General features: G+C 46.4%; 1 protein-coding gene across 1 annotated transcript in view; it reads left to right on the forward strand.

Annotated features, from left to right (window-relative positions):
* insra (insulin receptor a) overlaps window positions 1–15,507 on the forward strand; it is a 69,282-nt gene that overhangs the window by 20,334 nt on the left and 33,441 nt on the right. The window contains exon 3 of the mRNA XM_056292550.1: window positions 13,318–13,654. Within this exon, the coding sequence (XP_056148525.1) occupies window positions 13,318–13,654 (337 nt within the window). The remainder of the gene's footprint in view (window positions 1–13,317; window positions 13,655–15,507) is intronic.

Consider the following 15,507-nt stretch of genomic DNA (forward strand, 5'->3'; position numbering starts at 1 on the left):
CCATGCCCTACGTCCCCCTGGTGAAACTCCTCACTGTCAGGTGAAAAGAAGCGGCTGGCGACTCCACATGTATCGGAGGAGGCATGTGGTAGCCTGCAGCCCTCCGCGGGTCGGCAGAGGGGGTGGAGCAGCGACCGGGACGGCTCGGAAGAGTGGGATAATTGGCTGGATACAACTCGGGAGAAAAAGGGGGGGGGGGTCCAACAAAAAAAAAAACTTGTACGTGACTATGAGTGAACAGCGTGTAAGATGGCAGACTATGAAACGTTTCTCTGAATAAACGCTGTGTCCAGGTGAACTGATCCAGCTTTCTACCTTACCTGATTATTGAGCATGCATGAAGACATGTCACATAGTCTGTTTATAATTTGGTTGCGGTTGGGCTGTGAATGTGCTCCGGTGGCACATTTTTCTCTGTAGGGACGTACCCCCATCACCCACACGTCTCAGTCTACAAACCCAAGATTTCATTTTGCAGGAGGGGGAATCGGTTCTGTATAATATCACATCAATTCACTCCGCAGTACGGGGTGGACATATTGGCACCAAGCCCTGAGGTTTCTTTATTTACAACCCAATGCAGTAAATTAATATAAGAATGAAAGAGCACATAATGAAGGTGCTGGTAGAAGTTGTCATGGGGTAGCTGATTGAAAGTCCTGAAAAGCTTTGAATGCCAATTAATTGCTTCCGTGTGTGTGTGTGTGTGTGTGTGTGTGTGTTTATTTATTTATTTTATTTTTTAAAGTGGTGTGGATGGGGATAATTTTGGCTCTCACTGCCCCATTTTTTCCTGAGCCCTTTCGGTTCAGTTCTGGAAAATGGTTAAAATTGGCCTTCGTTTCGTGGTCATATCCTGATTTGCAGTTTGGAGTTTTTTATATTTTTTTCTAGTGTGTGTCGTCATCGTAACCAATTAAATAAAAAGTAAGGGATTTTGCCATTTTATTTAACTTTGGGCTGTCATTTTGGTGCTTTTACTGCAGTTTCACACTCATGTGTTGAACATCAATATCCATAGCCCCGAAATAAAAATAATAATAAAAATGCTTGTTCACCTTGTTGAATTTTGATATTTTCTAGGTTTTCACATTTCATTTAAACTTCGATCCATCAAGTCTTTGACCTGGTGCTGCTGTCTCGGGTACATAATTCATCTTGATTTATTTATTATTCTCTGTGGAAGTTGCCCGGGATGAAAACTTAAAATGTAATCTTTGAAATTGCGAAGTTAAGCTTGCATTATCATGCAAATGCTTCTAGATTGTAAAACTTGTGAGATGGCCACAGAGATGGTCATTTCTTTTAAGGCCAGCACCGAGGCACTGAGATGAAATGGAGATTCGAGGCTGCGCTGTGCGTCATCTGCCAGTCAGGCTTGCAGCCTTATTACCCATCAGCCTCACTGCTTGCCAATTCAGCCGCAGTCACGGACAAACTGGATATCCTGCCATCCCCTTACAGCGGCAGCGGGCGGCATTAAAAACAAAAAGTGCTTTTTCATGTTGTTTGTGTGTTTTTGTTCCATTAATGGAGGCCAGGATCTGCTAATGAAATTGTTGATGGTTCCTGTTGCTGCCCTGGTCATCTCAGCAGAGCCTCGCTGTTGTTGAGTCACACCACTTCACACATGCTTCTTAGGGACAAAAACATCAGATAAATAAGCCGGTGTCATCAGGCTGTTACTTTTCTAAGTCTGATTACAACTAAAATATAGGGGAACAACAATTTCTATGTTTTCTCATCGCCTCATGCCGCTGTTTATGTTCTGATCTGTATTCACGTTTCCATTAATTTAGCATGAAGTGGGTGTCGGGGTAGTGTGGCGGTCTATTCTGTTGCCTACCAACACAGAGATCACCAGTTCGAATCCCCGTGTTACCTCCATCTTGGTCGGGCGTCCCTACAGACACAATTGGCCGTGTCTGCGGGTGGGAAGCCGGATGTGGGTATGTGTCCTGGTCGCCGCACTAGCGCCTCCTCTGGTCGGTCGGGGCACCTGTTCGAGGGGGAGAGGGAACCGGGGGGAATAGCAGGATCCTCCCACGCGCTACGTCCCCCTGGGGAAACTCGTCACTGTCAGATGAAAAGAAGCGGCTGGCGACTCCACATGCATCAGAGGAGACGTGGTAGTCTGCAGCCCCCAGATCAGCAGAGGGGGTGGAGCAGCGACCGTGACGGCTCGGAAAATAGGGTAATTGGCCAAGTACAATTGGGGAGAAAAAGAGGGGAATAAAGCCAAAAAAAGAATTAACAGGATGTTGGGGCAGCAGTGTTTTTGTCTGTGTCTCTATCATGGGCTGACAGACAGCTGGAATATGTGGATTGCAGAGTAACACGTATTAGTCTTACAGAGAGCTGCAACCTTGGGCTTTTGCCCAAGACTAGTTTTCATCTTTATGCGGTTAGGTGTTAATTTAGAAATGGAGTGTGACAAGAAACATTGCCCAGAACAGGTGAATGTCAGCCCTCATTGACCTCACTCGACCAGTCATTCAGACACCCCTCCTCCTCCCAATCAATGTCTTCCCTCCTTGTCTGAGGACAGGGAAATGGCGCCGACACAGAAAAAAATCAAAGCACAAAATCCACTCTTTAAACACCACTGACACGTTTCCTATCATCTCGGACGACTTGTTCTTCTGAATATCATCGGCTCCTCTAAAGCCGGTGAATAGACAATTGAGACTCGATTGTGCAACGTTTTCAGGCAGCAAAACCTGCAGAGACGTCCTCGACAAATTTGTTTGGGTTTTTTTTTTTTTAGACACACAAGGTAGACCTTGTGCGCCTAAAAAATTGTGATGAAATAGATTTTAGATTTGTGTTGGAAAAGTATTTATACATATTTCAAGAAAATAAGTATAAATACTATACTTATAGTATTTATATATATTATTTAATACTAAATAATAATATATTTAGCATTATTATATTAAGTATTAAATATACATTTAGTGGTATATAATAATACTAAATATAGTATTATATATTATACTATATTTAGTATTGTTATAGTATTATATAAATACTATACACAGGCCACTTTCTTGCTGATAGTTTTGCATTTCAGTCACTCAGTCAGTTACCACAGCTGATGTTTATATTCAGAGATTTGCTGAAATTCCAATATCTAGGCAAAAATGTCAAACCGTTGGTAGGTCTTGTTTCGGATTGGACTTTCCCTTACTCTCTTGTCCATCCATGAATCGGTGAGTTAATCATTGGCGACTACAGTCACATCGCACTGTGTTATCCCGCTGTATTTGCTGTCGTCTCGTTGTGACTGAAGGTAGAGATGGAACGGCAGTAGGTGCAGACAGGGCTAGGAGTTTCAGTGCCGGAGTGTCGCATCTGTTCCTCTGTAGCACAAAGAAAGCCAGACAGCGCTGCATTAATGACAGACATCTGTGCTGCACAAACACGGGCACGCGCATGTGTGTGTGTGTGTGTGTGTGTGTGTGTGTGTGTGTGTGTGTGTGTGTGAGTGTGTGTGTGTGAGTGAGTGAGTGATTTAGGCCCAAGAGAGCACACTTTTTTTTCAATATTTGGGCTTAAACAAACAGTGGTAAAAAGAAATGTGTTCTTCATTTATCCAATATTCAGAATTGTTTGTACATCATAATAAAGTGGAAACCACTTACCGTGATCAAGGTTATAGTGATCAATTTCTCATACTGATCAAAAGTGGCTGGAATAATCCCTATGGTAATGCTGTTTAAAAATCCAGTTATTGTGATCTAACAGTCCTTCTAAAGAGATCGCTGTGGTTCGACCAAGATGGCCATTTTGACCGTTTTGGATTTTAAAAGGTTAATAACTTTGTGGGGGGGGGGGATACAGACCTGCCGCTCCCTGAATGCTGCTAAAATTGCATATATTTGCATTAAAATGAGTTTTAGATCAATTGCACACAAAAAAGCTACGATAAGATCTACCTAAAACGACCATGAGCGGTCAAAATGACCACGCGTCATGGCGCGCGTCATTTATGACGTGTGTTGGTCACGTCAGCTCCTTCGCGACGTTCATTGCTCTGTCCTAGAAACACGCTAGCGTTCTCCAGTGCAGAGTAATAGTCTAAACTTGATTTTTGATTATTGGCAACATGTCTGGTTACAGACGCCGTTAAAGACGCACCATGACTACCACCGAGGCGTTGCAGTATTTACAGGATTGGACAACGGCGACTTTAAATTGTTTAAAGATAGTATTAAAGTTGTTAATTTTGTTGTCAGTTGTTTCCTAACAGACATACTAACATATGCAATGCATTAATATCTCAACTGGGATTTATCTTGACAGAATGGAGTTTAAAAACCGGCGGTCATTTTGACCGCCCATGGTCATTTTAGGTAGGAGTGAAATCCCGGTGGTTCTAGTGTTAAATCTGGGAAAATTAAAAAAGAACCATGTTGAAAGCAAGGTAATTCGGGAAATCTAATGTAATGTTAATCACATTTTCATTTCCTCCCATGAGACAGAACAGCGTTACATCTACTCCGAAAATCCATAAATCAGCCTCCGAAATCATCAGACAGCCCAAAGTGGTAAAGGTGTACTTTAATTTTTAGGCCGAGCCCTGTTGTTATTAAAAGTGTACTTTAGGCAGCGCTGCCTAAAGTATCATTGTGACCTGTAGTCCATTTTTGAATTGCTGTTTGAAGCAGCTGATATTTTGTTACATTACATTACAGTAGTGTGCTGTCATTCAGTCAGTTAAATCCAGTAAAATAGAACAGTTGTCTGTTCCATTGCGTTATAGCCAATGAAAACCCCCCCCCTGACTTCGCTTAAAGCGATCGACCGCTTACAGTGATCTTATTGGCCCAGACGGATGTGATCGCTATAAGCCGTTTCCATTGTATTAAGCACTGTTGCAGTTGAGCAGAGAAACCCAGTGTTGTCTGTCAACTTTTGGGATCTGTGTTTCTGCTGTGGTCTTAGTCTTGTCACACTGAGAGCTGCTCAGCAGGCCAGCTGTCAACTGGTGATTGGGTCCTAAAAAGCCCCAATGTGTTGTGCTTCTCTGAATGGGAGAAAGCCATACCATACTATGATGCAAAATCTGGCGGCCTGCTTTTAGGCAGTTGTGAATATCTTGAATGTCTTGGGGGTTTTTTTCCTCCCCTTTTTCTCTTCAATTATACTTGGGCAATTACCCCACTCTTCCGAGCTGTCCCGGTCGCTACTCCGCCCTCTCTGCCAATCCGGGGAGGGCTGCAGACTACCACATGCCTCCTGCGATACATGTGGAGTCGCCAACTGCTTCTTTTCAAGTTCAAGTTCTTTATTTGTCACATGCACAGAATTACAAAGTAAAACATGCAGTGAAATGGAGGGGGATACTCCATCTGTCACTATGTGAAAAAGACATAAGCCTAGATAAAAGACAAAAGATCAGTGCATTCTTAAGTCAAAATAAACAATTAAAAAAATAAAATAAACCTAGCTGTCTCAAGTATGTGAAAGGTCGTATATGTTGAGAGTTCTTATGGCCTGTGGATAGAAGCTTCTCTTTAGTCTCTCTGTTTTGGCCCTAAGACTACAGAGGCATCTACCAGACCCCAGTAGCCTGAACAGTCCGTTGTTAGGGTGAGAAGTGTCGCTCATGATCTTCTTGGCTCTCGTCTTCACCCTTCTGGTGTAAGTGTCCTGCAGGATTCTGAGGCACCACTCTCTGCAGGTCAACTTGGTCACGGGCAGAACAGTCCATACCAGGTGGTGATGCAACCTGTTAGGATGCTGTCCACAGCCGAGGAATAGAGTGTCTTCAGGATGGAGGGTGAGACCCTGAATTTCCTCAGCCTTCGGAGGAAGTAGTTCACCTGACAGTGAGGAGTGTTGCCAGGGGGACGTAGCACTCGAGGATCACGCTATTTCCCCCAGCTCTCCCTCCCCGAACAGGTGCCCCGACTGACCAGAGGAGGCGCTAGTGCAGCGACCAGGACACATACCAATATCCAGCTTCCCACCCGCAGACACGGCCAATTGTGTCTGTAGGGACCCCCGACCAAGCCGGAGGTAACACGGGGATTTGAACCAGTGATCCCTGTGTTGGTAGGCAACAGAATAGACCGCTACACGACCCGGATGCCCCTAATTGTGAAATCTTGCAGAGTATGTCTGTCATCCATGAGGACTGTGGGTGTGTGAAAGACTGAAGCTCTTTTGACAGAAATTCTGAGATGAGTGCATTACTGTGTTATTTTCCGCTGCCACGTCATTCCCATTTGAACTTTATAATTAGCAGGTATTCCTCATGCGTATTGTTCAGTATGTTAACAACAGGAGCAGTCCTCTACAAGGAGCTGTTCAGTGCAAGCCATCTCTTGCGTGCAAATGCGGACTCCATCTGCTTTGTTGACACCCCATGTCGTTGGCGCTAGCTGCTGGCTGGCTGTGCAAATCTGTTCTGTCACCTCCCATTTCATGTTGGCATCATCCTGACAGCATGTATTCATCCCCCTCACGACACACACAGGGGCCCAGCATTGGGTTGGTTTGTTGTTGTTATTGTGTGTTTGTACAGGAGAGGATTGAGCCTCTCATTGTGTGGATTTGTCAGAATTCCAAGTGAAACTCCGGGTAATGAGATGAAGAGCCAGGCATTCCTACTGCTTTATTATTCCCCTCCAGCCTCCATGAGATCCTTCTGCACTTTGCTCTGGCCGCTGACAGGAGATCAGTCGGACCTTGGACCCAGAGTAGACTGAGGATAAGGAGCCTGAAGAAGGCGGGGGGATTTACACCTTCAGCCCTAAGACTGGCTGTTGTCTGTAATTTTTGTTGTTGTTTTTTTGAAGATGTAGCCAATTATTTACAGGTCCGGGTCCAACTACCAACTTGATGCTCGCCACCCCCAAAAGCCCATCAATTTCTTGTTGTCAAGTGATTTTACATAGTCCCTGTCAGAGATAAGCATCGAAGATGCTGACCAAACCACATTCAAGCTTAGCATTACTAAGTGACACAGATTAATGTGAGAAAAGACCAAGGCTTTCCACGGCTCCTAGAAAGAACAGTGCAGGCGACAGGAGCGGCGATAATACAGAAGACTGGGTTCAGCTTTGAGAGATTTGCATGTTTAAATAGAGAACGATGCACTTTGCCTCCCCAAGCAGCCTCCTCAGCGTCCTCCTCACTCTTGGAGATGAAAGTGGGCCTGGGGTGGCCTCTCTCTGAAAGGTCCCATGGGTCACGGCATGGAGAAGATTCTGACAAGCACACAAGAAGCAAGTCTTGTCTTCTTCTGTGTGGCCTCTCGTGGTTAAAGATTCACTGATCCACTTTTTTTCAGTTCCGATCCGATTTCGATACCTGAATTTGGATGTCTATCGATACCGACACAGATACCAGGGTTTATGGATTATGGATGTGGATTCTTATTATTATTATTATTATTATTGTTGTTGTTGTTCTTCAAATAAATTGCTTTGGAATAAATTTAAATGTAAGTAGGCTTCACGTACAAAGAGGTGTAGGAATATATATTACTATGGCAACTCCTTTAATGTTTAGAGAAACTTGAACAAATCAAGTGCACCGCAGTAGGTAAAATATCGGGATTGGGGTGTTCGGGTAGCGTAGCGGTCTATTCCGTTGCCTGACAACACGGGGATCGCCGGTTCGAATCGCCGTGTTACCTCCGACTTGGTCGGGCGTCCCTATAGATACAATTGGCCATGTCTGCGGGTGGAAAGCCAGATATGGTTGTGTGTTCTGGCCGCTGCACTAGCACCTCCTCTGGTCGGTGGGGGCGCCTGTTCAAGGGGGAGGGGGAACTGGGGGGAATCGCGTGATCCTCCCACGCGCTGCGTCTCTCTGGCGAAACTCCTCACTGTCAGGTGAAAAGAAGCGGCGGTATGTATAACGGGACTACTGGATATCTTTGTAGAACTGTTTGATTACTAATTGATTAATTAATTTGTGCTGCAACATTTTGCATTATTACATCTAACTAAAATGGAAAGAATCTTCTATTTTCTCGACAACTGTTCACCCGGTCGACTTCACCCTTGGCGGGTGTGTATTGCTGAGGACCCAAGGAAGAGCAGTGTCGAGTGTGTGAAGTCTTTTTGATGAGCGGTTGTCGAGAAAAATCGAAGGACAGACGTACATACAGACAGAGACGTTCTTCCCATGGCGACTGGATGAACAGCGCCACTCTGCCATCGCAACCCACGCTGTGGCCGGGGGAGGGATTACACCCGAACGGGCACCGCACTAGTGTTTATTTATTCATTCATTATCCAAACCGCTTATCGTAACTCAGGGTCGCGGGGAAAGCTTGAGCCTATCCCAGCAGTCATTGGACGGCAGGAGGGGAGACACCCTGGACAGGCCACCGGTCCATCACAGGGATGACACACACACACACACACACACACACACACACACACACACACACACACACACACACACATTCACACCTAGGGACAATTTAGTACAGCCGATTCAGACTGTGGAATCTGGATCGGTTGTGGCTCGGTAACGTCACTCCGATATCCGATGAATGATTTACGTCAGCATCGGCACCCGATACTGATATTGGATCGGATTGGTCCCAACTGTACTTGTGGTCGTTGCTGTTGTTGACACTGTATGAGCTGCTGAGATGTCTACTCGTGAGGGAAAGCCACTGATTTATGATCCCGCAGCACTGCCATTGTTCTCACATGAGCAGACTTGGTGTTGTCAGCTCTAAGGAGAGGAAGTGGTGGCCACTTGATCTATTTGGACTGTCTCCATGTCATAAAATATGCCACATTATTTGCAGTTGAGTAAATGTCACGTGCAACGAGAGATGGAGTAGAGACAGAGGAAGAAAGTAGAATTCTGAGCAAAACGTAATTGCTGAGAGCAAGGCTTAACATTCCTCCAGTAGCGGCTATCCCCGTATGATCTTTTTTTTGTGTGTGCAATATTATCAAGCTGGATTATTATTTTTATACAGTTTTTATCAATATAGTTTTGTGGAATATCACAATTATTGTAAAATTGGGTACACTGGGAACTGAAATGTTCCGACCCTTTTTTATTGTATTCTTGTTGCCCAATATTTCTTTTCCCGCTTTTTCTCCCCAATTGTATCCGGCCAATTACCCCACTCTTCCAAGCCATCCTGGTTGCTACTCCACCCCCTCTGCCAATCCGGGGAGGGCTACAGACTACCACACGTCTCCTCTGATACTTGTGGAGTCACCAGCCGCTTCTTTTCATCTGACAGTGAGGAGTTTCACCAGGGGGGGGCATAGCACGTGGGAGGATTACGCTATTCCCCCCAGTTCCCCTTCCCCCCTGAACAGGTGCCCCGACCAACCAAAGGAGGCGCTAGTGCGGCGACCAGGACACATACCCACATCCGGCTTCCCTCCCACAGACACGGCCAATTGTGTCTGTAGGGACGCCCGACCAAGCCACTGGTAAGATGGGGATTTAAACCAGAGATCCCTGTGTTGGTAGGCGACGGAATAGACCGCTACACTACCCGGACACTCTTAGCCAGTATTTCTAACTGAAAACATCATCAATAAATAATCAAACATCACACGATTCTGTCCTCAAAAAAAAATCTGTAAGTAAAAGTCTACAAATGATTAAAAAACCCTTACTGACTTCAGTCTCGTGTCTTCCCTAAATTTGTAAGGGGAGGAATCGCTCATCATACGTCAAGTTTTGGAACCGAACAGCATAAAAAAAACATTGCCCATCTTTCATATGGTTAGAAACTCTTTTTGAGGGGAAAATGTGATAAGGAATAGTCATTTAGCTGTGTGGCACAGCCACAACATCACACAGACATTTGCTGAGACAGCAGTTGGAACTCAACAACTCTCAGCGCACCACAAATCTCTCCACTTATTCAAAAAAGAGTATTAAGTGGGCAAGTTTTTGTGTCCCGAATTCATCAGATTACAGAATCGTTCAGAAGAATAAATGACAAATGTCCTCTATTTTTGCTTAATTCCAGCGTTTCTGATCCCTTACAGTGAGAGGAGAGGAGACGGAGACGAAGTGCAGGCCATTTTCAGCTCCACTCGGCCCTTGCCTGTCTCTGTGTGGCTCTCGTGTCGGTTTTTCCGCATACCTGCCATTGATGCGGCTGTCTGCTTGGGCGGAAGGCGCGAGAGAGAGGGACACAAGGGGTTAAGCTGTGCACCGCTCCTCCTTGGAGATGGGAGAGGCCATATGAATGGCTCGCTTCTCCAGCCAGCCAACACATTGGTTAAGGCTGAGGGAGGATCTGCTGCTGGGCCTGTGCTCCGGCATGGAGCCCTTCAGGGGGATCAGGAGCTAACAAGAGCAGCCAGCATCTCGCCCATGTGTGTGTGTGTGTGTGTGTGTGTGTGTGTGTGTGTGTGTGTGTGTGTGTGTGTGTGTGTGTAATCACGTGGGTGTGAACATGTGCGTGCACATGCATGTTGCTGTGAGGGACGCAAAGGGGAGTCGGGCGTTTTGCAACACGCTGACGTGAAAGAGGGAAGAAAACGTTTGTAAAAAGGAAAACCATAGAATTTAATCTTTATATATATATATATCTCAAAGCTCATCCTTGTGTTTGAAAATCCAACGTGGACTAGGTTATGCAGCCAGCACTGAGGTAGACAAAAGTCGGTTATATCATTATTTTTCCTAGAATTACCACCTCCCCACAACGTCTGCCTTTAATACCCTTTCTCACATTTGCACACACAGACGTGTGCGCGCGCACACACACACACACACACACACACACAGCCTTTTTTCAGGCACCTGAAAGACCGAGGAGGACTGGGGCTCGTCTTGTTTTCTCCCTTTAAGGGCTGACCTCTCATCACATTGTGCGACTAATGAACCCTAGCACATTTGGAAACACGCTAAAATAACACTCAACCGTCGCTCGTCGACAGAGAAAAGCGCCTGGTGGGCCAGGACATCAAGACGATCGCATTAAAATTCAACGCGTCGCGCAACTCGGAGTACAAATGCCTGCATTTCCATTTTTTACGCAAGTCGACCCCCCCGATGACGGCCCGCATGCCTCGTGGCCCTGTAGGTGCACACGGATGGATGTCGTTTGTTCGGACCCTGCACAAGACGCATGTGTGTACCAGCACAGATACACAAACCCCCACATGTGCATGCGCAAAAGAGTGTGTGCACCCTTAGGGTGTGAACTGTGACCTGTCCCTAACCCAAACCCCTCATTATCTCCCCCTCCTGTTGGCCAGCCCTAATCTGGTTCTCTGGGATGAGGCACTAATCCTGGTGGACAGCTCAGTCTGCTGTATTTACCTTTCAAGAGATTTTATCCTGGCAAACAACCACACAAACACTGGTGTATACACACACACACGCAGAGGCACACATACACACCTGCCAATCCAGAGAGACTGGTGTTATGTGACAGATTTAGAGGGTCACTCCTAGTTGGAAGAACATGTGTGTATGCCCACAGTAAAATGAATGGGCCCCCCTCCGGCGCAGAATGTGCACGTAATGCCGAAATGCTGGCGAACTTGACCGTGTTTGTGTGCCTTGGTGCGTGTGTGTGTCTGTGTGTCATTGCACCCCAGCTCTCTGTTACAATTTGTTTTCATCTGTGAACTCTTGAGGAGCTTGTGCAAGTCACACTGCTAGAAAGGGGCCATCGTGTTAAAGTTTGAATTTAGTTACTCTGAAGGCACAGGGGCTTGTCGGCACGGCCTCGCCACGGACGACAGAAGTCAGCCCCGTGGAGCCCCGTACCCCGTTTCAGTCACATATATAATGACCCTAAATGCCGTGCAACCACGCGCTATCTGAAAGTGATGAGAAATGAAAAGAGGCTCATCACAAACAATAGTGGCAATCTTCTCACAAAATACAAATCATAAAGCCATGGATTTTTTTTTCTTTCTCACTTTTTCACCAAGCCTTCTGGACGACTATCTGTCTCTTGCAGACTGGTTGTGGAACCCTGCTGTTTGTGTTAGGCGTGCATGTTGGTGAATGAAAGATGCTCCTCTGCATGGCTAGCTTAAAGCCATCAGCGTTCAGTAAGAATTTGTCTTGAGACGTTGGTCTGACCATATAGGATGTTTACGGCATTTAACTTGTTTTTTCAGGACAGGTTAATATCATCATGGTCATGTGGGGGGAAGTAGAATAATAGGTGTTTGAATGATGTTCCTCCTTCTGAGGCTCACATTGAGCACTCGAGAATTGTATACTTAAAGGCCTGAATAATTCAATATCTCGTATTTTCCTTTTATAATTTTGGTCACTCAGGTAATGCTCTTATCTGTCTTAGGAGAAATAATCTGATAAAGGTTTGGTCCATTACTCGGTGATACTTGGACCAAAAATTGTCCGTTGTTGGAATTTATAGGATATTAATTTATAGGATATTCCACTTCCAGTGTGGGAAGATGGCGGCGCAAATTCACTTTTGCAAGTGGCCTCACCCAGTACCAGTGTGGGAAAATGGCGACGGGAATTCACGTTTGCAGCAGCCTCACCCAGTACCATCCATGCAATGTCTTTGTCCACGTCTGCGTCTAAGTTTGCCTTCGTTTGATGGCTGGGAGAACTGGTGCTGGATAAGCTGGGAGAGCTTGGTCTGCTGCGTCCTGTGGGCCCAGGGACCACAGCCCTGCCTGGAGTTGTGGCCGAAGAGGTAACACGAGGGCGGTCTGACAGGACACAGAAGCAGGGCAGGCTAAGCTAACTGCTAGCCCATGCAGACCGGCAGTTCCAATAACACCGAGGGCGGTCTGGCGGCAGCCTCGCCTAGCGTTGGCTGTGTTTATAGTATCGTCGTGTGGAGTGCGAGGAGGGGTGTTGAAGGTGTCTGGCTGGGAGAGCTGGCGTTGGATCAGCTGAGGGACATTGGTCTGCTGCGTCCTGTGGGCCCAAGGACCACGGCCCTGACCGGAGCTGCACCCGAAGAGGAAACACTGAGGGCGGTCTGACAGGACACGGAAGCAGGGCAGGCTAAGTTAGCTGCTAGCCCATGCAGACCGGCAGTTCCGACAGTCATCCTGGCTGGCGTTCATTCTCCTGGACAGTGATTTTTTTTTTTTAGTTTAGATATGTGTTAGTTAGGCTATATGTGTTGTTGTAATTTTTGGATATGTGTTTTTGGCTTTGTGTTGCACTGCTGTGGGCCGGGGGAAACGGTGTTTCCTTTCATTTCATGGGCGCAAGTGCATGAAATGAAATGACAAATAAAGTGTTTCTGATTCTTATTTATTTCGAACAGCTACGCCACCCTTCACTCCCACGTCACCTCTCAAATGTTCGTGTGAAGCTTGCGGACCTGACTCATGTCTCTCTTCCTCTCTTTCCCTCTAGTGTGCCCTGTTCACTGTAAGTACCGTGCCTGCACTGGAGACGACCAGTGCTGCCACAGCCAGTGCCTCGGGGGCTGCCTGAAGCCCGATTCTGCTAGTCACTGTGTGGCCTGCCGCAACCTCCAACACCAGGGCACCTGTGTGGAGCGCTGCCCTGTCAATCACTACACCTTCAAGGGCTGGCGCTGTGTCTCCTTCGCCTTCTGCCAGGACCTGCACAACAAATGCAAGCGGGAGAAGGAGCAGAGCAAGAGTCTGGACTGCCACGAGTACGTCATCCACAACGGAGCCTGCATCCCTGAGTGTCCCTCCGGCTACACAACCATCAACTCCTCCTCGTAAGTGGAAACGCACACGTCACTTCGCTGTGCTTTTCCTAGTCAACTGCAACAGAACAAGTGTGGAAGAGGGTGTGTGTGTGTGTGTGTGTGTGTGTGTGTGTGTGTGTGTGTGTGTGTGAGTGTGTGATCAGTGAAGTAGGTTTGTGATCAGTGAACTGGGGACAGTGTTTAGTGCTCTTGATATTGGTTTAGCTGCGTTGCCTCCTTCAGTGAAAATATATCACCAGGCCTCAGTTCTTAGCGACCTCATCCTACCAGAACCAACAGGAAGTTAACAGTTACAGGATAATTGTCCTGTATTTAACAGGAACTTAATATCAAATATGAGAATTATTAATGATTAAATTTTAAAAAAGGCCTTAAAGAGATACTTGCATCGAAATCCGACTTTTACTGTTGTTAATCGATGTAAGCAGTGTGGATGTGATCAGTGAGACAAGTGGTAGCCCTAAAATCACATTTATGACCAGACGAGAGATATCGGCAGTCGAGTAACTGATTTCCAGTTGGTGAAAATGTGGCAACTTGCCGCGTCACGAATTACCATTAGCATAGGGGCGTGTCCGTAGAGTGACGCTATAAAAGCGGAGACGCGCCCTTTTGGCTCGAAGAAATACGGCTGTATTTACTGAGCAACATATTCGTGAGGCGAGTAGTCAACTTCCACTGAGAAAGAGGAATCGTCTTCCACATCCTCAACCTCGAAGCTGCTGTTGGTGGACTCGTCGCTCGCCTTTTTTTTTTTTTTGTAAAGTGATGACAGAGCAGGAAGGGGGCTGTCACCAGCGAATTTCTCGTTTTTCTATAGGAAGCGGTTTAGCCCTAGTGCTTAGCCCTCCCAGCCACACCCACACGACCGCCCTGAATTTCAGTAGCCAATAGCTATGAAATCATAAAACCACACCTACCTTTCGGTTGTAATTCAAATCACCCATGTTAAAAATGTGCTCAGAAACAGCATGAAGGTATCTCTTTAAATATAAAGTACAGTAACCCCTCATAAACTGCAACACCTGTAAATTGCCCAGGAAGGAACCCAGGTCTTGAAGCCAAGTTTAGCCCCTCCCCCAACATTTACAGAAAGAGGGCACCAAGAGAGCATTTGTACATACACACACACACACACACACACGACAATTCCACACACAATCCCCTCCCTGTGCTCAGACTAATCGACTTCTCTAATTGTGCATAATTTCCGTAAAAGCCTGACTTATAAGCATTCACGCTATACCGCACAACACACTGTGCCGGAAAAGCCGAGCATTCATTTACAAATGCATTTTGACTTTTATGCAAGGTATTATGAAAAACTTTCTCAGGTATTATGCAGCAATAATCTCATCAGTTTGTTTGACCCGAGCACCTCGACATGCACGCGAACACAGAGAGAGGAGCAGACTGTTTCTAACGCCGAGAGCCCTGCTCATCGGCCTTAGACATCTCGCTGAACGTTTTTTGGGTGATTTGCTGCAGGAGACAATGCATCAAGGCGTCCGGGGCTAAAACTGGGCTGCCTTTGGTGGAAAAGTGGACATTTTTTAGATGTCGACATGTAGCTGGGTTATGTTTTCACCGGCGTTTCAACAGCATTTCCATGACAACGTTTCCACATGCGACACGTGTAATAAATATGATTAACATGCCTTGCCCCCCCCTTTTCGCCCCAATTGTACTTGGCCAATTACCCCACTCTTCACATCCGGCTTCCCACCCGCAGACACGGCCAACTCTGTCTGTAGAGACGCCCGACCAAACTGGAGGTAACACTGGGATTCGAACCGCCGACCCCCTAGTTGGTAGGCAATGGAATAGACCGCTACGCTACCTGGGCACCTCAACATGCCTCG

Source organism: Lampris incognitus, chromosome 14, assembly GCF_029633865.1.
Source record: "Lampris incognitus isolate fLamInc1 chromosome 14, fLamInc1.hap2, whole genome shotgun sequence".
NCBI classification, from domain to species: Eukaryota; Metazoa; Chordata; class Actinopteri; order Lampriformes; family Lampridae; genus Lampris; species Lampris incognitus.